General features: G+C 45.2%; 1 protein-coding gene across 7 annotated transcripts in view; it reads left to right on the forward strand.

Moving 5' to 3' along the window:
- Positions 1–10680: 10680 nt before the first annotated feature.
- sorcs1 (sortilin-related VPS10 domain containing receptor 1) overlaps positions 10681–25326 on the forward strand; it is a 190538-nt gene continuing 175892 nt past the window's right edge. For 5 of the 7 annotated variants that reach the window (XR_015101929.1, XR_015101930.1, XR_015101931.1 and 2 more), the window contains exon 1: positions 10682–11437. Coding sequence is in view for 4 of the 7 variants with exons in the window: in XM_086121205.1 (XP_085977331.1) it covers positions 10805–11437 (633 nt within the window). In the remaining 3 variants the exon portion in view is untranslated. Of the gene's footprint in view, positions 11438–25326 lie in introns of all 7 variants that reach the window. The other 2 variants (XM_086121207.1, XM_086121206.1) reach the window with 1 other exon arrangement.

Raw genomic sequence — 25326 nt, forward strand, 5'->3', positions numbered from 1 at the left:
TAAACCGGTTGTTAAGACTGTGAAAAAATGGACAGATGAAGCAAAGCTAGCTCTACAGGAATGCTTAGACTGCACTGTTTGGGGCGTCGTTGAAACTTCAACGGGCACACTGGATGAATACACAGATACTGTAACATCATACATCAGTTTCTGTGAGGACATGTGTGGACCAAGGAAGTCCTTCCGCTCCTTCAACAATAACAAGCCATGGTTTACTCCCAAACTTAGCCAACTCAGGAAAGAGAAAGAAGCCGAATTTAGAAGTGGAGATCGGGCACTGTACAAACACGCCCGAAACCAATTGACAAAGGAAATTAACATCGCTAAGAGAAGCTATGCAGAGAGGCTGAAAAACCAGTTCTCTGCTAACGACTCTGCATCTGTATGGATTGGCCTGAAAGCAATCACAAACTATATGAATGCCATCCCCCCAAACAGTGAACAATAAGGGTCTTGCCGATGAACTCAACATGTTTTTCTGCCGATTTGAAAAAGACAACCCCATTTCCCCGCACACACCCAACTCTACCAGAAACTTCTCTATCTACCCCCCACCCTTTTTTTCTCCACTACAGATCCACAAACAGGACGTGAGACGGCTCTTCAAGCAGCAGAAGATCAAGAAAGCTGCGGGGCCCGACAAGGTGTCCCCCTCCTGCTGGAAAGTCTGCGCTGACCAGCTGGCTCCGGTCTTTACACAAATCATCAACAGATCCCTGGAGCTGTGTAAGGTCCCATCCTCCTTCAAACTGTCTACCATCATCCCAGTTCCCAAGAAACCAGCAACATAGAAACTAAACGACTATGGGCCTGTCGCTCTAACTTACTGTATGTGGTCATGAAGTCCTTTGAATGCCTTGTGCTGGACCACCTAAAGAACATCAAAGAAACCCTGCTGGACCCCTTGCAGTTCACCTACCAGGCAAATAGGTCAGTGGATTACCCAGTCAACATAGGTCTGCACTACATCCTCGAGCACCTCGACAGCACAGGGACCTACGCAAGGATCCTGTTTGTGGATTTCAGCTCTGCGTTCAACACCATCATCCCGGAACTCCTCACCCCTAAACTTCTCCACCTCGGTGTGTCCCCTACGATCTGCCAGTGGATCCTCAGCTTCCTGACGGGACGGACACAACAGGTGAGACTGTGAGCAACAACAACATCATCAACACGCACCACTAGCACTGGAGCCCCACAGGGATGTGTCCTCTCTCCACTGCTCTTCTCCCTCTACACAAACGATTGCACCTCAACAAGTCCAACTGTCAAACTCATAAAGTTCACAGACGACACCACGGTCATCGGTCTCATCAAAGACGGCGACAAGTCTGCGTACCGACAACAAGTGGAGCAGCTGGAGCTCTGGTGTAGCCGACACAACCTCGGGCTGAACACGCTCAAGACTGTAGAGATGATCGTGGACTCCAGGAAACATCCTTCTCCACAGTTGCCCCTCACAACTATCCAACTGCCCTGTGTCAACCGTCGAGACCTTCAAGTTCCTGGGAATCACAGTCTCCCAGGACATGAAGTGGGAAGTCAACACCATCTCCATCCTGAAAAGGGCCCAGCAGAGGATGTACTTCCTGAGGCTGCTGAGGAAGCATGGTCTGCCACAGGAGGTGCTACGCCAGTTCTACACAGCAGTCATCGAATCAATCCTGTGTTCTTCTATCACGGTTTGGTTTGGGGCCACCACAAAAAAGGACAAAATCCGACTTCAACGGACAATTAGGACGGCGGAAAAAATCATTGGCACCACCCTACCCACTCTTGAGGACTTGCACACTGCAAGAATGAAGACAAGGGCACGGAAAATCCTCCTGGATCCCCCGCATCCTACCCACCACCTTTTCCAGCTACTCCCCTCAGGCAGGCGCTACAGATCCATGCGCACCAAATCCAGCAGGCACTTAAACAGCTTCTTCCCTTTAGCCATTAACTCCCTAAACAGTCACTGACGTAGTCACTCTTCTTGTACAACAAATACTCCGATGCTCACTCTAAAATCGTTCAATGATTTTCTGCACCAACTGTACAAACTGTCATAGTATTGAATTCTACCACTGATCACTTTAGCTCTGCCTGATGCTTTGCACGTTGTCTCACAGTTGTCACTGGGTGGTACCACCGCACTATGGTCCACTTACATTACGAAATGTCCTTCCATACTTATTTGTCATGTCCTTATTTATGATGATACTAATGCAGCGTGTTATACCGGAGACAAATTCCTTGTGTGTTCTACATACTTGGCCAATAAAGATGATTCTGATTCTGAACTTCGGGTGTACTCCAAGTTTGGAGAGGTGTTTCCAGAGCATTCACGGTTGATGGTGTCGAAGGCTTCACTGAGATCAATGAAGGCTACATAGCGATCCTTGTGATGTTCTCTGCTCTTCTCCATTAGCTGCCTTTAAAACAAATATCATGTCAGTGGTGGATCTAGTCTTCCGGAAGCCACACTGAGTTTCCAGAAGCACAGCTTCTCAGATGTGCTCAACCAGCCTGCCGAGCATGTTTTTGGCCATGTTTTTCCTGCGGTGGAGAGGAAGAGAGATACCCGCAGTCTGCCCTGTCCCCTTTCTGCTTGGAAACAACAATGATGTCAGCATCCTTCCAATCCTGTGGGAGGGTCCCATTTTCCCAGATCTTTTGAATCAGGAGGTGCAGACGGCGCGTGAGAAGATAACCTCCGTGTTTGAAAACCTCTGCAGGTATGCCATCAGGCCCAGGGCTTTTGTTATTCTTTAGGCCCACAATGGCTTGCCGGGTTTGAGAATAAGATGGTGGGGTGTCGAGGCTCATGATTGGTGGCAGGTCTGGGAGATTATCCAGAATGTGTAGGTTGACAGGGTTGATGTGGTTCAGAAGACTTTCAAAGTGGTTTGCCCAGTGTGCAAGGATCTCATGGCGGTCCTTACGGAGTATTTTGCGGACATGTCTTGCAACATAATACAATGCCACACACACACACACGCACACACCCAAAATGCCTTGCACATTCACTTTGAAAAATGTCACACGGAAACGTAGCGCATACATTTTCAGTCGGGGCCTGATTGGCTGTTGCAAAAAAGACTGGCCAGCCGACAAAATTCACACCGCTGTTTCTTGATATTTTTAATGTCTTAGTGATACAGCTACTCAACATTAGATTTCACAACACAGAAATAGCTATTATTATCGTAGCTATTTTTGTGTTATTATTATTATTAGGTATTGCTTCTTGACAAAAATACTTCAATACGTCATGCAAAAAGTAATGTGTGTAAATGCAAGTGAGTAAATGTTGCATAGTTTTACCCGCATCTGATGCATGACAAATTGCGGTCCATGGGTGAATTTATTTTGCTTTCCATCAGTTATAAATCATTGCAAATGAGGAGAATCTTTTTTTTTCTTAATGTGCTACATTCGTGGTCCAATGCCAGTGTTATATTGAGAAGAATAATGCACCCTGGAAGATTTCTGCCATTGTAATGATGTGCATGGCTGTTGTGTACAGCTTAGGTCATGTTGTCGTTTAGCCCTCAAACTATTTTGGACTGAGTATTGCAATTCAAATCAAGATTTATGGTCTCTCATGGATTCACGGAGTCTCAATTCCATATACTGTATCTTAAGAAATGCTTTCCAGGTGTTCTATCAGTCACACGTTGAGTCAGTCTTTGCTTCGTATTCCTGCTTGACAGCATCTTCTGCTGTGAACTAGAGAGCAGTCAGCTGCGAAGGAAGTCTGTGATAATGTTTATTTCCGTCTGTGCAACTAAACGCTCAGCAGCCATCACGAGTCACGACCACCAGTCATTAGGCACAGAGCTGCAAGACAAAGGGGTGAGCTACCAGCCGTGTTGTTTGCACTAGTTACACTGACTCCTGCAGTCTGAGACACGTTGGATGCTTGTCAAGTGCATCCGCCGACATCTTATGTGTGCGTAGAGACATTAAAATATTCATCTGACTGTTTCAGCTGACTGCAGTGTTTGTTTGATGCATACATAATAAGCACGGACAACTTTGTTATCTTTAGGATTAACAGCTGACACGCAAATGTCGTCAAACTTCTATTTATTTATCTAAGCAAAACTATACTGTTGGTCACAATTCAGAAACATCTATTTTCATGCCCTAATTTTGATGTATCGCCACTTATTTGAAAACACAGGGGAAGTTACAAATTCCAATATGTAATTATGAAATATTGAGAAAATATTAACCTAATACCGCATATACAAAATAAATACAGAATGTACAAAATATTGAATTATAACATTCAATAATGAAATCAAAAATATTGAATATAATGCCTCTTCTCATTTATTTATGTACTGTACATACAGTAGTCCTAATAAAAACAATGAGGAAGCTCAAAATTATTCATACGCTGACATTATTTTGAAGTAACGTGAATTTTCATTTGAATGACTGGCAACCAGTTCAGGCTGCCTCTTGTCCAAAGTCAGTAATAGGCTCCAGCTCATCCATGACCCAATAATGACGATAAGGGCTCCAGAAAATGCATGGATAGATACATTTGTTGAATTTCAATAGACATGCTGAAAATCACACATAAAAGTAGCAAAAGACTGTTGAAACATTTTCAGAATATACTGTATATTTTTATATTATATTATATTATATTACATTATATTATATTCTATTATACTACATTATATTATACTATCGGCAGCCCGATGGTCAACTGGTAAGCGCGTCGAGCACATAGTGCAGAGGTACTGGGTTCGATTCCAACTCCGGCCTTCCTGTGTGGAGTTTGCATGTTCTTCCCGTGCTTGCGTGGGTTTTCTCTGGGCGCTCCGGTTTCCTCCCACATTCTAAAAACATACGTGGCAGGTTAATGGAACACTCCAAATTGGCCAGTTCAGGGTGTCCCCCCGCCTACTGCCCGAAGACAGCTGGGATAGGCTCCAGCACGCCCCATGACCCTTGTGAGGATAATAACAGATCAGATGGATGGATATGATATATATATATATATATACATATTGTAATGCCCTTCAGTAGCGGAGAGAAGGATGCTCGCAGTCGCTGATACTATTAATCATTTTTAATAACAAAATAAGTAGTAAACACACGCATTCAAAGGAGTTGCTGTTAGCCACAACTCACGCCCATGCACTCCCCACTCAGACTAACTCCCGGAGCCAATATTCCCCCCAACCTGGCTCCTCCCCTCCCTATGACGTCACACAAATACAAGAAACAGATATTACACTGCCCTCCCCTTTATGAAACCCTCGCCCCCAGGGTTCAACAAAAAAAGTCCTCCAGCCGTCGTGGTCGTCGCCTCAGCCTCTGTGGTCGGCCTGGCTCTGAGTCGATACCACCTTCAGCTGGCTGGCTTGGGACAACATTGGTGGGATCCGGGGAACATGGATCCACCACATGTTCTGAACTGGTGGATGAAGCGGACCCCACCTCAAATACAGGAACACCGCTGCCCCGGTAGGGGGCCAACCTGTCCCGATGTAGGGCAACCTTTCTGCCCCTGGGGGGGACTGCCACCCGATAAACTACCTCTCCCACCCGCTCAAGTACCCTACATGGACCGTCCCAATGGCTGTCTAGCTTGGGGCAGCGCCCTTTTTTTCTTTTAGGTGTATACACCCAAACCAGTTCCCCAATCTGGAAGTTCCGCCCCTTGCTCCGCACGTCATAGTTCCGCTTTTGACGTGCACCGGCTTTCTCCAGCTCGTCCCGTGCGAACGCGTGCGCTGCCTCCAGCCGATCCTGCAGTTTCCGGGCATACTCCAGTCCCGGCTGGTCCTCTGAGCTGCCGGGAGGTCTTCCAAACGCCATCTCTGCCGGTGTCCGAATTTCCCGGCCCAGCATCAGCAGAGCAGGAGTACAGCTCGTGGAACTTTGGACCGCCGAACGATAAGCCATCAGTACCAGCGGAATGTGCTGGTCCCAATCACGTTGGTGTTTGGAGGTGAGGATGGCGAGCTGCTGCTGCATGGTGCGGTTAAATCGTTCCACAAGACCATCGCTCTGCGGATGCAAAGGTGTGGTGCGTGTTTTCTGCATGTCCAGGCGTTTACAAAGAGCAGCAAAAACTTTGGACTCAAAATTTCTACCTTGGTCACTGTGGAGGATATCTGCAGTCCCAAACCGACAGAACATGCCCTCCAGTAGCGCATCCGCCACTGTCTCCGCCTCTTGGTCTGGCAGTGCGTATGCCTCAGGCCACTTAGTAAAATAGTCCATCGCACATAGCACGTAACGGTTCCCTCTGTCCGTCACGGGGAAAGGGCCCATAATGTCCACAGCAACCCTCTCCATGGGCGCCCCAACCCTCTGTTGCTGAAGCGGTGCGTGCGATTGGTCTTGAGGTCCCTTGTAGGCCGCACACTCATCACAGCGCCGGCAGAAGTCCTCTACGTCCCGTCGGTGCTGACCCCAATAGAACCCCTGGCGTAGCCGTCGGAGGGTCTTGGTGCTGCCAAAGTGTCCCGAGCCGGTGCTCCCATGGCATGCTCTCAGCACCATCTCTTTAAGAGCTCCGGGCACTACCACCTGCCATCTCTCCTCCCCGGTGGCTGGTTCCTTCCAGGCACGCTGCAACACGCCGTCCTTCATGCGTAACACAGCAAACTTGCTCCAAAAGCCTTTGGTGGCAGCGGAGAGTCCCATCACTCCTTCCCAGGGTGGCCTCCTGCCACTCTGGACCCACTGTCGCACAGGGTTGAGATCACGGTCCTCTTCCTGCTTGGCAGCCCACTCTGTAGTGTCCACAGCCTCCAAAGTGCAGCATGACGGTCCAGCAGCAGTCGCTTCCCCACGCAGCTCCAACTCCCTGGCATCCCGCCGGTCGCAGTAGCTGCAGCCACTAACAGAACATGGCCGCCAGGAAAGGGCGTCCGCATTGGCATGTTGAGCCCCAGCCCGATGTACCACTGTGAAGTGGAACGCCTGCAGCTCCTCCAGCCACCGTGCTACTTGGCCCTCTGGTTCCTTGAATGACATCAGCCACTGTAGTGCGGCGTGATCTGTCCTGATGGTGAAAGGCACGCCACACAGGTAATACTTGAAATGGCGTGTAGCCAAAACAACTGCTAACAGTTCACGTCTGGTAACACAGTAGCGTCGTTCACTCTTGTTGAAAGTGCGGCTGAAATAGGCCACCACTCGCTCACCTTCCGGCCCCACCTGTGACAACACCGCCCCCATGCCGACATTACTTGCGTCCGTGTCCAGCACAAAAGGTAAGGCTGGATCTGGCGGGGTGAGAACAGGAGCATTCATGAGGGCTCTTTTTAGGCTGCAGAACGCCTCCTGACAATCCGGCAACCAGAGGAAGGGTTGGTTGTCTTTAAGGAGGTGGAACAAGGGCGCCCCGATGCAAGAGAATCCCTTCACGAACCGTCTGTAGTACGAGGCCAGCCCCAAGAAGCTTTTCAACTGCTTCTGGTCCCTTGGTACTGGCCAATCTTTAATGGTGCGGACCTTCTCCTCCAGCGTGCTGATGCCCTCACCGTTCACTCGGTGGCCCAGGAACTCCACCTCCCGCTGCATAAAGTGGCACTTTTCTGGGTGCAGTTTCAGCCCAGCCGCTGCAATTCTTCCCAGCACCAGTCTCAGAGACTCCATTGCAGCCTGAAAAGACCCACCATGGACGAGGACATCATCCAAATACACCAGGCACCTTTGCCTCGGAATGTTCGAGAGCACTGTGTCCATCAAACGCTCAAATGTTCCTGGTGCATTGCATAGTCCGAAACTCATGACCTTAAACTGCCAGTGTCCTCGGGTGGTGCAGAATGCCGTCTTGGGTCTGGACTCCGTGGTGATGGGGACTTGCCAGTAGCCACTGCGCAGGTCGAGTGATGAGAACCACGCGGAGCCTGAGACCAAATCCAATGTCTCGTCTATCCGTGGGAGCGGGTAGCAGTCCTTCTTTGTCACCTTATTGAGCGGCCTGTAGTCCACACAGAACCGTGGTCTGGTGCTCTTTTTCCGGGGGACCATGACCACGCCAGACGCCCACGGACTATCAGAAGGCTCTATGATCCCTGCCTCGAGCATGGCACGGATCTCCTGATCCGCGGCCTCCTGCTGGGCCAGAGGCAGGCGTCGGGGCCGAACCTTTACTGGTCGCGCGTCACCGGTGTCGATGTGGTGCTCAACCAAGTGAGTGAGGCCCACCTCATTCTCACTGAGGGCAAAGATGTTCTCAAAGTCCCACAGTACCTGCCACAGCTGCTCACGCTGCTCGACATCCAAGCCGTCACAGTTCTTCTCCCAAATGGACCGGATAGCCCCAGTCCGGTTCTCTGTTGGCCGACCCGGGGTTAACTCCACTGACGTAGCTGGGCTGGATGTCATTGGCCCCGCCAGTGAGAAGTCCATCACGGGGCGAGCGGACTCTACCCGATCTACCGTCGACTGTCGAGGAGTCAGCGCTGCTGCTGCATTGGACAGGCTGGGTCCGGTCATCCGTACATCTGTGTTCTCCGCTGCAGGGTCTGCATTGTTGACGGCCACCCCCGGAGTACCCTGCCTAGACGCCAGGATCAGCCCTACATGCTGACCACTCGGCAGGGTGAGCACCCCAGCTCCCAAGTCCACCACACATTTCGCAGCTTTTAAAAAGTCCCGTCCAAGAATACAGGGATCACTCACGTCAGCTACCCAAGCTGAGTGGGTTGTCGAAAGACCCCCCAGGACGAACAAAAATGTCCCTTTGCCTCTCATCTCGGCTGTTTCACCGGTCACGGTCCTCAGTTTTGTAAAGGTCGATGTTAAGACGGTCCCTACTGGAACAACGTCAGGCCTCACAATTGTGGCTGAAGACCCAGTGTCCACCAGGGCTGTACAGGAAACGTCCCCAATCTGCACACGAACATGACTGGGGTCCCCCACGTCCGTCCAGCCCACCGTTATAGCTTTCTCTCCGAATGCGGGTTGCAGTTCCCGGTTAACAACTGTAGGGGTCCGCGTTGTCGGGGCTCCACGGACCCTTTTCCGTTTCCCTGCTGGTTCAACAATTTTGGGCAGCGCCGCAGCAGGTGACCTGGCTGTCCACAACCCCAGCAGACAGCCGGGCGTGCACGATGTCCGCTTCTTTCCTCCTGCTGTGCTGGGCGGGTCTTTATTGCGCACACCAGCTCCTCCAACCACGCTGGCCTGGGCTCCTCCCCTTCCGACAACGAGGTGGCCAAAACGGGGCAGGCGGATGTCTGTAGCGCCCCCTTGGTTGCAATCTCCCACTCTGTAGCGAGAGAGAGTGCCTCTCCCAGGGCTGCCGGGTGGGCAAGCTGGACGTGCAGGCGCAGCTCATCCGGTCTGAGAGCTTGGATGAACTGATCGCGTATCAGTTCATTTTGGATCTCATTTGGCATTCCAGCATATGCGCGCCGACCCAGGCTCTCGATCTCATGAGCAAGACAACGGAGTGGCTCACCGGGATGTCGATCCCGCTGCTTGAACTCACAGCGCAAAGAGTCTCTCAAATTAAACTCCCCAAAGCGCCTCTGCAAAGCACCCACCAGGGCGCTGTAATCGAGTCTCTCTCCGGGGCTCAGCAGCAGCAGACAGGATGTAGCCTCCTCCGTCAGCGAAAGCGCTAACTGCACCGCTTTCACCTTGTCCGACCAATCCGCTGCGTTGGCCACGGATTGCTCGAACTGTGCTCTATAAGCCTCCCAACTCCCTTTTCCGGAGAATTTAAGAGCTTTCATGGAGGGCCACGCGAGCCCAAGGGCGCCGCCATGCATGTTTACGTCCGTTGCGATGGCGGCGGCACCTGCCGCTACGTCATGGCGTAACTCAGTTTTGGCGGGCCCGCGCTCATTTTGGCGCGAATCAACAGCTTCATGGCGACCGCGCCCGTTGCAACTCGACTCAGGCATATCAATCACGCACGGTACGGCTTCATCCTTTACCGTCCGCCGGGTAACGGCATCGCCGCACGGAACAGCCTCTTCCTTCACCTTCCGCCGAGTACCGGAGTCGCTGAACATCCTTACGCAAAAACGGGAGTGCGACGGGTGAATCCAAAACTTCTGACACCAATGTAATGCCCTTCAGTAGCGGAGAGAAGGATGCTCGCAGTCGCTGATACTATTAATCATTTTTAATAACAAAATAAGTAGTAAACACACGCATTCAAAGGAGTTGCTGTTAGCCACAACTCACGCCCATGCACTCCCCACTCAGACTAACTCCCGGAGCCAATATTCCCCCCAACCTGGCTCCTCCCCTCCCTATGACGTCACACAAATACAAGAAACAGATATTACAATATTCTATAGTACTATACATTCCATTTGCAAATTGCAAAAATGGTCTATAATAATTCTCAATGCTAAAGAATGACATAATAATGATATACTGTCATAAGAATACAGTATCCACAAGTTATCCTTAAGTATAGCATATGCATTTAAATGATCATAACTGTTAGAGATTGGGTAAAACGGGCATTTGAAATGTATGGATTCAATAATCATAACAAAAATAATAATCTCCTGTAAGAAATAAAAGCGCAACAGACAGAGATCCTTTGAGTGTAGGATATTGAGCGGACACACGGAGCAAGACAGTGGGGACATTATCCTTCTTCGGTGGATCCGCAGCTCCTCCCCCCTGCGTGTGTGGCTTCAAATGATCAAATTCTTCAACTTGGATCAGTTTGACTCCGTAGCACTTTTTAGCACACTGCAATCGGACAACGCCACAACTTGGGCAGCGCTTTGAATCTTCAACTACCGAGAGGAGAGAGAAAAGGCAGAGTGCGGGAGCGATTCATTGCAGCAACATTTTTCTGCCGTCAACAATGGAAAGGGAGATGCTATTTTGTTCAAAGTGGCACGGCGCGCTTTGGTGTGAAATGTTGATGATTTTCTTGATATTGCAAGGCGCCAGCCCTGAGATAACGTGCAGGTCATGTCAGGTTGGAAATGTGGTTTATGCCCGGGAGTTATTGCTGAAATTTGTCACAAGTGAAAGTGTGACAGCATTTAAAGAAGTTGACGGACACAGCGTTGAGGCTGAGAGATCCCGGGCCGCAAGTGTCGGAACTCCGAGGCTCCGCCGCACATCTTTTACCCGTGAACGCGCTCCAGATCGGGCAGACGCGTCAAATCTGACACGGAATACAAAAACGCTGCGCTCAAATGATGGAGTCGACGAGAAGCTCTTTTCCACGGGCAACATTTCACAGTACCACGGAAGTGGCGGCGCGCACAGAACGCGCGGCAGAAGGAGCAGCGATGACCGCAGTGTTGGTCGCCCGAGTCCGCGTTCCGGAACCAGAGTGACGCGCTCTGAACTGCGCTGGAACGGCGAGGAGAGGAGAGCAGGCGGCACCAGACAGGACGAGCTCAAACTTACCAGCTCTACCTTCGCTTTGACCGGGGATTCGTCTCACAACCAAGCTATGGTACACTGGTCTGGCCAGAACAGCAGCGTAAGTGATTTATTCCTTCTGTCCACGAAAAGCACCTCAGGTCGTTACTTGGCTCATGCTGGCCATCAGGCGGGGCACCCCACTCACTCCGCGGTATTCATCTGAAGACAAGACTGTATGAAAGAGTGCCAGCGTTTTACCAAAAGACCAAAAAAGTCCAAAGTCCGTGATTAAAAGGTGTTAAAGACAGGAGTGATGAGAGGGAATTGGTTGTGTACCTTTGATTAATTTGAGGAATGGCGTGCTCTGTGACTTGTGTTTTATGGGGAGCCTGGGGTGGGAGAGGAATTCACAACACCGAGCACTGCTACTGGTTTTGCCAAATGGACCAAGCGTCTATTAATTCATCCAAATTAGTTTTAAAGGGCATGCTGCAGTTGATCATGAGTGGATTTGTGTCCATTACAAACACACAATGAGCATATTTAAAAATAAATGATACCCAAATTATTAAAGATATTGTCGGCATCGATATTGCCACACACACAGCACTAAGATACAAATCTTTTGAATTTTTTGAAAACACGAACACTTGCATCAGAACATTAACGGAATATTGTATACATAATAGTCATACTGCTTTTTAAATTGGAGGTTATTCAGTGAGTCAGTTGTTCACTCACATACTAAAGATCAGTGGTGCCATCAGAGCTAAATGCTGGTTGACACGCTTTTAAGTCAGAAATATGTTTTGCCAATGTGAGCCTAATCGGTTAGCAACCACTCATAACTCTGTTTGGCTCTCCTTAACATTGTGATTCGTGTTGGATTCATGAATGTGGGTGTAAGGCGACCCCAAATCCACATATTTGTATGACTCTTTTTATTTGATATACTGTATAGGCCCATTCCCAGATATGAATTAATCATTTTGAAATCAAACAAAAACAACCACAAAACATAGTTTAAATGCAGCTAGAAGCCTTTCACACGGCACAGTATTTGTCTTGATGGACACCAAATTAAATACAAAATGAAAACAGTTACTGATTTGCCAAGATCGTTTTATTTATTTATTCATTCATTCCTGCTAGTGACATAGCTCAATGCAATTTATTACTGCTCTAAACTTTCATTAACAGCGGAAAAATGTCCTTGGGGATCTTAAGCAAAGAACACGGCAGAGCATGGTGTAAATATATTATTTTGCTGCAGGGCCAATGGCTGCTTTTTTCACAATCGAAAGACAATTAGAAACACCTCAGTGTTGAAGGTAACAGGACATATATAATGAATCACTTTGTTATTTGCTTTCCTGTAAAGGTCTGAAGGTCTGTCCTCGAACTTGGCTTCCACAAGTCTATTATTTTTTTTGTTCCAGTGTTACACCAAAATTTTGTACCAAACCACTGATAGTTAACCCTTTCAGGGACAGCGGTTACTACAGTGGACAGTTTATCATGTTATCAGGTTACAGGATGCATGGAAGATGGATGAAACTACCAGCTCTCGCAAACACCACTTTTCCCCTGGCTCAAAATCTATCCTTGCACCTCAGGTGTTTCCTAGTAATTGACAAATCATTTCCGCTTTTAACAAAGCAGACCCTCCGTGGGTGGTAAAAATATTTTATTTTGCAATGTAAAACGATGCTACTCATGAAAAGATCCTTCTTTTGGTTGATGCAAACAATTTACTAGAGTAATGCAAAGCTGATCCGGCAATAAATCTGGAATGTGTTTTTGCAAGCAGAACTTATCCCTGATCCTCACAAGTGCAGATGTATAAATAAAAGATGAGTCAACATATTGCCACGGACTGTGTGAAGAATAAAGATAAGGCTTTGCTGCGGTTAAAATGAACCTTAAAGGCATTTCTGTTGTCTTGTGATATTTGATGCTGTGTAAATACCAGATGGAAGTGAGACACTAATGACAAGGATTCAAGTCTAACAGCCGCTACCACATGACTCAAATGGAATACAGGAGGACACCAAATACACTACATGCATTAGATAATGGCAGAATATGACAGGGACGCACAGGTAAACGGTTGGATGCCTAATGATGTGCTCAGAGCATTGTGTGCAATTATGTGTACATCAATTAGAGTCTGACCAGTCAGAGCAGTCCTCAGCTTCATTCGGTGCTCCTTTTTTGTTCAACATCACACACATCAGATTCACACCAGCAGTCACGACGACTCAAATCAACATTCAATATGATGTTCGATACTCATATAAAGCAATAGGTACTGACTAAAACATGAACCTACACAACAAAGAGTGTAACAGTTCTAATCATATCTTAACAGAAACAACTGCAATCCACATATCACCTGCCAATGATCAATAATAATTATCAAGTTCAAGTTCAAGTCAATTTTATTGTCAAATGTGCTACATGTGCAACATACAGCACAGGTGAAATTTCATTCCTCTCAATGACAGGAGAGGAGCTGCCGCGGGTGCCCGCGCCACCATCAAAAGAACAGTTAACATAAAATGACAAATTAATACAACACAAGACAGACAGTCGTGCAATCTCAACCATTTTTTCTGCATACACTTTGTTGTTTGAAGCAGTTATAGATGAAAGAGGAACGTATCAAAGTGTCCTCTCACCAGTGGATTATGACACAAAACACTCAATTAATGCTAGACCAAAGTGGTCAGACGACGCCTGAGTCATTTGTGCTTTGAATGAGAGTCTTTTATCAGAGTAAGCTGACATTTTCTGCTCTTTACAAGTACAACTTTATTTTTTTCTTCTTATTTATTTATTTTTTTTACTTTATATAATTTTTTTCTCCTTACCAAAGTTGTCCATTAAGAATAAGTGCCACAAAAAGTGACATGAAACTGCAGACCGCACAGGGAGAGTTCTTTGTACATGGTATTGATGTGGTCACTACCTCACTCATACTTTCTTGCCACTTCGACTTACCATGAAGCAAATGCCTGAGCAGAGAAGTGCCTGGTGTGTCAACACAAATAGGAGGGATAAAATTACCAAATATTCTGATCATAAGACTGTGGGAAAACAGGATGCCATCTTTGGGGTTTTTGGCATATTGTTCCGGTGGGGCTTAGCAGTTTACTGGGACTATATTATTTTCCATTCTGAATGTCAGTCAAAAAGTTTGGGCCGTCTCTCAAATGGATTCATGCTGAGAACTCTTGGCAGTGTGAATAAAGTTCGCTCTACAGCTTTTGAGACAACGGCTATTTGAGTCTTTCTTGCATCAGGATAAGATTCTGGCCAAAATTAATTAGACACCAGTCATAAGTCTATGCTGTGTGCAGAGAGAAATTCACCCATGTAGATCATATACAGTAACAGTATGGTTGCAGTGACTGTCGAGGTGTTAGGACTATATGTATGAGTTGAGATGCATGCTCATAACCATGGCGACACCGAGTTTATTGCCAACTTCTAATTATTGTTCCCTTAAGTTAGTAAATCGCCTGTGGTGATTCTTTCTCTCTTGACCATCATGTCAGAATATGCTCCTCGTTTGACATTTGAGCACTGTCGTGGCCATGGCGTCAAACAAGTAATACGTATTTGCAACCAGTGAATCTGAGCAGAATTACTGTTTGTCAAATAATTTTCCAAAATCTTGAAAAATAGAGAGCCTTTCCCAATTTTGAGATGCTGTAGGCATTTCTGTTGAATGCAATTTCAACTTCATACTGAGCCGTCGGTAGAATTGTGGCCATCCATGGTGTACTCTGAGGTGGCCATAGCAGCGGGATGCACTGGCCCCAACACATGTCCCCCCCCCCCCCCCGCCCCCCATCACTTTTTCTACCTTCAAAGTGACAACTCACAATGTTGGGGCTGGCCAGCAATCACACTGAGGTCTGGCTAGGTACTGATCTTGATACAATACAATACATGCTGATTTATATAGCGCTTTCACAACAGCGACAGCTGTAACAAAGCGCCTCACAAAACAGTTAAAATAAAGTAAAATAATAAACACAACACATAACATAAAACACGGACAGCCGTGCAGTCCTAACCACTTTTCCATCACACGCTTTGTTGTTTGAAGCAGTTTCAGATGAAAGAGGAGAGAATCAAAGTGTCCTTTAACCAGTGGATCAGAGACGTCATGCTCAAAATGTGCACACGTCGGCTACAAGCTAAGTTTCAAAGTCAACAAGAAGCTGTAGCATCCATTGACGAAAAAGAGATTGGTTCACTTCTCCTGTCCCATGGAAATCCATTTCAATTCCAAGCGGCGACTCTCAGTTCCAAATACGCACCGGCGCTCTGCGCCAACGCTCCTCTCTCCTCATCCTCAACTTCAGCAGCCATCCATCCAGCCGCACCAACGCCGACTGTCCAACAGCGCCGACATCTCCACTGAACAAAACGGGGTTGTGAAAAATGCTGCCCATTACAGGCGCAAAAAACACAAGCACCCCAGGTCTGTCCAGCACCGACAGTCAATGACGGCGACATTCCTCCAAATCAACATCTGTGCTGGTACAGGCGTGCTGCCGAGAAGGCGCAACCACCAAGCACAGATACTTCTCCTTTGACGAATGTCGTGGCCAAAAAGCGCTGAAAACAGTCCATATCAGGTCCACACGATGAAACAACAAACAACATGTGACAAAACAAAAGACAAAAATACCAAAAAATAACAAAAAAGCAAGGCTCTTGAAGAGATCAGGGGATGTCGTTAATGTTTGTTAACTTTGGGCATGTGAAGCTTTTTGTGATTAAGTGCTTAATAAATAAATGTGACTTGCTCACTGCCTTTACGTGGGGGGAGGGCCAACTCGTTCCAGAAAGCCAAAATGTATACTTTTGCTTGTTTTTAGCCCCACCCCAAAAATGTGGACAATCAAAACATGAAATAAAATTTAATGTCACATTTCAACAAGTAAGTTCTAATTTTTTTTGTCTCTTTGCACATGTTAGCTTTGGTCTTCAACATTATTTATTGTATTTAGAAACAAATCCCTGAAATCACTTTATATGGTCAATATTAAGGAGGTTAACAGTTCCTGCTTAGCTGTGTACTTTGTGTGATTGTTGTTGCCCAGTTAGCAGTTCTGTCTAGCTCAGGGGTGGGCAAACTTTTTGGCTCCGGGGCCACATGGATTTCTAAAATTTGACAGGTGGGCCGGGTCAGCACAAGATACAGTACATATAAAAAACTGCATAGGTTGACAGTCCACACCAAACATCAACAGAACAAAAGCATTAAAGTGTGAACATACTTTTTTTTTTTTTTAAATGAAAACAGTGAAACAACAATTGTATATGTCCTACATGAACGTCCAAGTATGTGAACAACATACATGTGTGACAACACAAGCAACAAGTGCAACAATATATTGCCCAAAAACTGTAGCAGACAGTACAGGTATATAAAAAAATATACAAAATATTACAAAGTTAGGACTATTTGCTACAAAATGAGACGAGTAAGAGACCTGGTGGCTTTTCTTTCCTCTCACTCACTGTCTCTAACTTTACCTCGTCTCGATCACCACACATGACAGCATTGCTCAGCTGATGTCGCGCAATGAACTTTTGAAGCCAGCCTCGGGACGCTTCGAAGTCTTCGATGCTCATAGTTAGCGCTATGGAACTCGCCTCCTCTCTTATTAGCGGTCCAGTTTGCGGAAAGTTTTTAACATGATAACAATCAAACCATTCTAGGAAATGTTCATTTACTTGAGCCACAAGCAATTCACTCTGAGCATGGAAATTGCCAGAATCGGACTGAGTAAGAATCGCTTCCTTTTTTTTCAAAGTCTCGTAGATTTGAGCCTTTCCGACTCCAAGCATCTACTGATTGTTTCGCACTTTGTAACCCGCTTCGTTTAATCAGATACTTATCACTTTCTCTTATGCGGTCATTATTGTTCCTCTTTTTTTGGATGCCATGATCGACAGGACGTAAGTGTAAATGAATGAAATTAAAAAACGTTCGCAATTCTATTAAACTCACTGCAATCAAGAGTCACTTGCATGTCGCCGTTTTGGATCCAATGATAGAAAACAGCAGCGTAGGCACACTCATTCCGTCGGATCGAGCCGGAGTTGCTTGAGTTGGCGCTATTGCAGGCTTCCATATGGCTTCCGGAACTTCCGTTATGAATTGATCGTTAATGTAATATAGTAGTAGAAAGTTTAACTCATACGTTTTTGGGTTTTTTTGTATCGGGTTCGGGAATTTCCGTCTGACAGAGGTCCGCAGGTGGTAGATAAGATTTCTCCCTCTATCTCGCTCCCTCTCTCTTTGTCTCCCGCTCCCTCCCTGTGCTCTGCAACTTCAAGTAACTGCGCCACCTGGCGTTGAAATGCCTGTCATAACAAACCCAAATGAAATGAATGCAATCATTCTCATCGAACCGTAATTGTGTAGCAATCTTCGGCGGGCCGGATTAAAAAGACCAACGGGCCAGATCTGACCCGTGGGCCATAGTTTGCCCACCTCTGATTTAGGAGCTGACTAAAGTGCTCCTTCCAACGACTGATGCATTCAGTTTCAGTTAATAGAATGCTGCCAGCCCTGTCCTTGACTAAGTGACAGCGGTGGTGGGGGCCGGCTTTCCCTTTGCGGAGGAAGTTGAAGAGCTGCCACAGATTGTTGTTTTGGGAAGCTGCCTCTATGGCTGATGCCTGATTGCTCCAGAAGAGTTCTCTGTCATGTCAAAGGGAGATGTTCCGTTGGGTGTTAAGGAGCCAATACAGAGCCATATCCCCACGGAGCCGAGCATCTCGTCTTTTGTTTAAGATGTCCAGGATATCCTGGGACATCCAGGGCTTCTTCGGAGCAGGTCTTGTTCGCCCCATGGTCGCGATGGAAGCCTCAATTACATCAGCTTTAAATTGCTTCCAGTCCAGGGACTGTTCTCTGGTCAGTGTGTTGAATTGGTTGGTGATGGAGCATCTGTATGATTCCATGATGGACGGGTCTTGTAAGCGAGAGGAGTTCAGCCTGGGGAGGCAGTCTTTGGTGCCCATGCCTTAAGCTTAAGTTGCATGTGTGCTATCAACAGGTGGTGATCTGTATTGTCAAGTTGTGCACCTCTGTAGACACGGCAGTTGCTGATTGAATTTTTCCATTGTCGGGAAACAAGGATGTGGTCAATTGCTTTCTTCGTTTTTCCATCAGGGCTGTAGAAGGTCCAGTGATGGAGCCGCTTATGGGGAAACCATATATCGGTAATGTGGTGTTGTCGATGAAAACTGGGCCTGTTACAGCCGGGAGGGTGTGGTCTTGGGTGGAGATTGTGGCGTTGGCATCGGTGAGGACAATGACGATGTCGTGGGCGGGGGCTGCCTGGATGGCATCTTGTAGCTGGTCGTAAAAGTTGTCCTTTGCCTCATCTGGGGTGATGTCTGTTGGACGACAATAACTGTCGTCTTCCCATGTTGGTGGAGGAGACGGACGGCGAGCAGTCTGTCGCTGACTGGCTTCCAGCTGATGATGGACTTCCTTCGGTACAGCAGATTAGGCTCCAGCAACTCCCTCTGACGCTGTTCAGAATAAGAAGTGTTGAAAATGGATGGATGGATATAAGTGCGTGCGGGTTGATTTGGAATATGTGAAAGTGAGGTTTGAGTTCATAGACCCTTGCCCTGCAGATTTTCGGTCAGAATCCCTTTCCCCCCCCAAGTGATTCAGAGAAGTCTGATTTTATGTCGCCCATATTTTTACGAAAGAATGGAAATGACCTCATAAATTAAATGACCAAGTCTAATACAGTTCAGTAGCTTTGGATTCACGCTACATGGTTCAAGTCACACAATTTTTTGTGGCTCAGTTCATATATGTCTTGCGGCAAAAAGTAAAAAAAAAAAAAAAAAGAAAAGAAAGAAATCCGAATGAAAGAAACATGATTTCCTCATATCAGAACCAATTTTAATGCTGTAAATGCCAATGAAACTGCTGCGGAAACGCACAAATTATATTTACTCTATCAATGGACCTAATGTCATTGAAATATGGCAGTCGGTGATGACATTATCTCCCATCCCAAATTAACACATAAACATGAAATGTAATTGTAAACTACAGCAAAAGCAGTGACCAGTGATTCTCAAAGTGCTTTTGGTACCACTGGTGGTTTGCAGGTTCCCCTTCTGCTTGGTGAGAGAAATTAAATGATCAAGCTAAATAATGTTACAGTGGCTTTTTAAAATAAGTACAGTCAATTGGTTAAGTATATTTAAATTGGATTTCATCTTTTAGAACTCTTTGTTTTCAAACATTTGTTTTGCTACAGCTTTTATTTCACGTTCTCATTTTAGTTTAATTTTATTTCAGTACAAGTTTTATGTTACTAATAACTTTATTTTAAGAATTGATTAGCTGTTGATTAATTTTGATACCTTTTTCAGGGGTGTCCAAAGTCGGTCCTCAAGGGCCGCTGTCCTGCCTATTTTCCAGCTCTCCCAAGAGCAACACACCTGATTCAAATCATCAGGATCGTTCTAATGCTGCTTCAGAGCTGGCTGATGAGCTGATCATCTGAATCAGGTGTGTTGCAGGCGGGAGAGCTGGAAAACAGGCAGGACAGTGGCCCTCCAGGCCCAGAGCTGGACAGGTCTGCTTTACATTGAAAAGAATATTCTGTGGGTCTTGAAAAATCAGTCAAAATGCCCGAAAATTGCTAGAATTCTAGCGTAGTGATCAGAATAAATGGCTGACATGGAATGATTGAAGTGCTGGCAACATCTATTTCTTCTCACGCTCACTCTTTCTCTACAAGCTTCTTCATCCGCTGGGTGTATAGATTGTATGTTGGAAGAAGAGACCACCTGGAGGTCAGGCATGAAAATCTCATCTTAAACATTTAACAGCAAACAAAAAAAGCAGAGGTGAATTTACAATATTTTAATGTTCAAAGATGACATGGGAAACAGCATAGCACTGGACAACTGGTGAGGACCCCACAAAGACACGTAGACACGGATATTTTTCTAGCCTCAGGTTTGAACAAATGTGCATCTGTGCAGGTTTTGTCCGCATGAATGTGCATTTGTTGGTTCTCAAGCACATTTTGTCCAATCAGACTGCTAAAAAAAGCAACGCCAGCAGAATCAGTCGCTTAATTTGATGCCTCCATTCTGACATGTTCAGCATGTTCAATCAGCACTGCTTTATACTGACCCTGGGAGGGAACATTAATCGATATACTGCGCAGTGAAACCCTACTTATTTACCATTCGCCACTCTAAAATTCACTGATTCACAGGCTATTTGTGGAACTTATCCTCAGTTATTTGCGGAAAAACTTGCCCATCCTCTGTTTTTGTACCCTCTAAAATGCTCTAAGTGGTCCGGTGGTCGACTGGTTAGCGCGGCAACCTCACAGTGCAGATGTACCGGATGCAATTCCAAATCCGGCCTCCCTGTGTGGAGTTTGCATGTTCTCCCTGTCACGTTGAGAGGTAGTGGTGGACCCCAAAAAGCAGGCAAGAGAGAGGAGCAGGGTGTCCTTGACAAATTGTATTAAAACATAGAAAATATTGAATCCAAAACAAAGTCCAAAGTATCAAACAAAAAAAATCATGACTGAAGATAAAACATAACAATGACCTAAACATGACTGAAACAAACATGACAGCAGCCAACAAACAGCAACAATGACCCGACAATGAGTGGTGGGCTGGGAGTCTTTTTAAAGCACTAATTACAGAATGACCAACAGGTGTGCAGCTGCAGGGAGAGCCCTACAGTGCCACCTGTATGTCTCAAACAGAATCATGACACTCCCCGTGCCTGAGTCCGGTTTCTCCGGGTTCTCGGGCTTCCTCCCACATTCCAAAAACATGCGTGGCAGGCTGATTGAACACTCTAAATTGTCCCTCGGTGTGAGTGTGAGCCAGATGGTTGTTCACCTTTGTGTACCTTGCAATTGGCTGGCAACCAGTTCAATGTGTACCCCACCTACTGCCGGAAGACAGTTGTGATAGGCTCCAGCACGCCCCGCGACCCTTGTGAGGATAAAGCGGATCAGAAAATGGATGGATGGATAGATAAATGCCCTACGATAATTTGAAATGGTGCCCCAAACCCCTGTCTTATTGCCAAAGAACTATGTTGAAGTGACACATCTCAAGAGAAACAATCCCCAACATTTCTAGGGGAGTCCATTACTTGCAGGAGGGTTTTATGTCCAATAGTGGGGGTGGGGGAAATTATTGTAAATCGAAAAACAAATCATGCCGTTTTGAAAATATCTGTGTAAGTGTTTTGATATATTCAGAAAGAAAGAAAAAACACTTCCTGCTTTTTTGGTAGGCCCCATCTGTTATTTCAGTGCTCCTTGAAATAGTTCAGGTGAAGGCATCTGGAGAATCAGAACTTGCCACATGTGCTAATGTCAGAACACATTTACTTCAACCCTGTCATTACCAAGTGAAATTACCATGCATCCCTCAGGTGAAGCTTTGATCGTCCGAGCCCCACGTCTCACAGCCTGGAAGTTATCAGAGTCTATCAGGAAGTAAAAGTGAGCTGTTGACACGTTATCACTTTGGATCAGATTTAGATCTTCTTCATTTGCTACTACAGCTCAGAAAAACAAATTCAATGTCACATAGATTTCATCTTAAGTATAGAATAAAATGTGTGTGTTTAGGAGTTGACAAAATCTACAGAAAACCCTTTGAAGATTAGAATTTTCTTTGAGAAAATAAAAGATCCTTAATCCAAATGTGGGTAGAGATGTATTAACAATAATCCAGTTCAACCTTTTTGACAGTCCAACATTGTTTTATCAATGTATCACTCACCAATCTTAAATTTGGGACAAATTATTTAGGAGTCTCACTGATAAACTCAGTGTATGCAAAAAACGGAATCTGAAAGAGTCGTATGCAACTTACTGCACACAGTATCTGACTCATCAAAAGTGCGCAAATGTATGGATGCTTTAGCCCATGAGTACTGTTTGCACATTTTAGAGACAAGAGAGGGTTATCATACGTTTCACATTGTTTGAAACCTTAACTTTTTGAGCGCCGTTGACTTGAAACGACTTCAAACTGGAGCCCTAGCGAGGAATGCCAGCGACGCCAACTGATGTCAACTATTTTTTTTATTTTATTTATGTATTTTGGGGTTTATTTATTTATTTACTTATTTGTTTGTTTTTAGGGAACAGGCAGAGAAACGTCTTGGGCAGCTCTAGTTTGTTTATTATGCTGCAAAAGTTTTTAAAATAATGACAGCATGAGATCTCTTTGAGATGAGCTCTCAGTTTGTATTAGAACAACGTTTAAGCACCACATCACGGTGGTCAACTGGTTAGCATGCCCACCTCACGGTGCAGAGGTCATGGATTCAGATCCGGGCCTTCCCGTGTGGGTTTTCTCCAGGTACTCTGGTTTCCTCCCGCATTACAAAAACATGCACGGTGGGTTAATTGATCACTCTAAATTGGCTGGAGGTGTGATTGTGAGTGCGAATGGTTGTTTGTCTACACTACGCGTGCCCTGAAATTGGCTGGCAACCAGTTCAGGGTGTACCCCGCCTTATGCCCAAAGTCAGCTGGGAGAGGCACCAGCACACCTGGGAACCTCATGAAGACACGGCGGTTCAGATTATGGATGGATGGATGTTTAAGTGCCTAAAACACGGACCCTTGGAAATGTGACCGTTACAAGCAGCTTGTGATTGAAGTGTTTGTCACGTTAACTCTTCTCCAAAGAGTGTCACAAACAAGAAAAAAGACAGATTGTTTAAATTTTGAAAGAAGAAGCAATGAGGTAATTAATGTACACACACAATTAAATACTATTATCACTACTAAATATCACAGAAATAATTTGTTAAGTTTGACAAACGTAAAATTGTTACACTGTTGATCCATAGTAAATATAGATTATATTGCCATCAAAAGCATATTTTCATTGTTGTTGTTATTTTATGCAAGAAAAAGACCGTTCAGATGTTTGAAGAGACATTCAAAAATTATTAGCATCCAAGTCACTGTTGTGCCTAAAATATATCTAACGTGTTTTTTGGGCCACAATAAATGATTTAGGTGAAACCAACCCATGTTCTCCTGGTGATTACTAAAAAAATGAAAGAAGATAGATGTGTTTGTGTGTGTGTGTGTGTGTATATGATGTGTCATGTAGCGAGATGGTGGTGGACCCCAAAAACCAGGCAGGAGGGAGGAGCAGGGTGTATTTGACGAATTATATTTAATAAAACAGAGAAAACTGAATCCAAAACAAACAAAGTGCTAACAACCAAAACTAATCCAAAGTAGCAAAAAAAAACCATGACAAAAAACTAACAGGAACAGAACCATGACAGAAACAAACATGACAGTTGCAAGCAAACAGCAACACACATGACAGTAGCAATAAGCAAACAACAACACACATGACAGTAGCAAAAAGCAACAATGACCCGACACCGAGTGTTCGGGCAGGAGTCCTTTTATACAACTAATTACCAAATGACCAACAGGTGTGCAGCTGCCGGGGGAGCCCTACAGTGCCACCTGTTGGTCCCTAAACCGAATCATGACATGATGAAAGAAAACTCAAATCTTGGTATTTTTTGGTAGTTTCTGTGTTAATATAACCATAAAACACAACATTCTTTGAGCCATGAAATATCAGTCCAAATGCTATAAATTGGCTAGCAATTAAGGTTTTTATTTTTTTATTTTTAATAGCTGGTATTGAAAGATGTCAGAGATTTTTATATATCAAGATTTGGTCTTTTCTGTAAGAGTTTGTTTTGAATATTTTTTGTCAATTTATTTTTCTCTGCTCATGCCTGTTCAAGTGTCCTTCATGGAGAAATAAAGAAGTTTCATAGCAAAATGACTTATTGTGTGGCATGCACAAAAATAAATAAATAAATAAAACAGATGACTTTCTGAAAACAGATTCAGCCTACGGGACTGTTCGAAAATTCAAATATGTTATTTTATTTCATTTCATCAATCTAGCAAATGTAAAGTCGAGCAAAACAACACAAGCATAGTGATTTTGTAAAACAAGCTCATCAATTGTTAACAAAAAATAGGTTGCCTGTGTTTACAACGGTTAGATACATCTGTTCCCGGATAGCACTTGCTTACATCTTGTTTAATTATATTTGAAGATTCCAAAATCTGAATAAATCCATATATTAAAAATAAGAATTCAAATCAAATAAATAATAAGTTGTACAAAAAACTTTGCGAGAGATCTCGCAAAGTATTTTGCGAGATCTCTCGCAAAGTTTTTTTTTTTCCTTCCATGTCCCCTTAGGGGCTCCGTACTAACCAGTTGAACAACATGCCACCTAAAATATAGCATTTAAAAATGTTATTTAATGATAATAAATAAATAAAATAAATAAAAACCATGAGGATGTTGCAGTCACAGAACATTTACCTCGGCACCTCCATTCCTTCTTGTGTCTGGCACATGCTCAGCGTTAACCTGATCTTCTTGAAAAGAACACGGTTACAACAGTGAATATCAATTCCAGTGTTTTCTGGCAGATGCCAATTAGGCCGCATACTCCACAGGCTTTGAGCACAGGATCCATTTGTGGACATCAGGCCAGGGACATATTGGACGTTATTTGTGGTCTGCGCAAATGCGATTTGTCCGTCCGTCTCTGGTGGAGATCATTGTGTTGATTACCAGGTTGCTTCACACTGACAATCCACATGTTCCATGCAATTAGAATTTCGGTCAAACATTTGAATGACGTATCTTCTGGTGGAAGCGGGAAGTCAGGTGGACAGGAAGTAGTAAATCAGATCATGTGCTGCTTGGAAGCCAAACTTCAATGGATGGACAAATGAAAGCAAAGAAGGAAATGCCGACGAAATCTAATCATGCTCTAAATGAGAAGGATTTGAAGGAAATATATTCATCCTTCAATTTCATGTCAGATGAGCTGAGTAAGGTGGCAAAGGAGCAGACTGCTCTTATGGAGCTCATTAACAAAGT

This window comes from Hippocampus guttulatus, chromosome 9 (genome assembly GCF_054856545.1).
Source record: "Hippocampus guttulatus isolate MCC_2025c chromosome 9, RoL_Hgut_1.0, whole genome shotgun sequence".
Classification (NCBI taxonomy): domain Eukaryota; kingdom Metazoa; phylum Chordata; class Actinopteri; order Syngnathiformes; family Syngnathidae; genus Hippocampus; species Hippocampus guttulatus.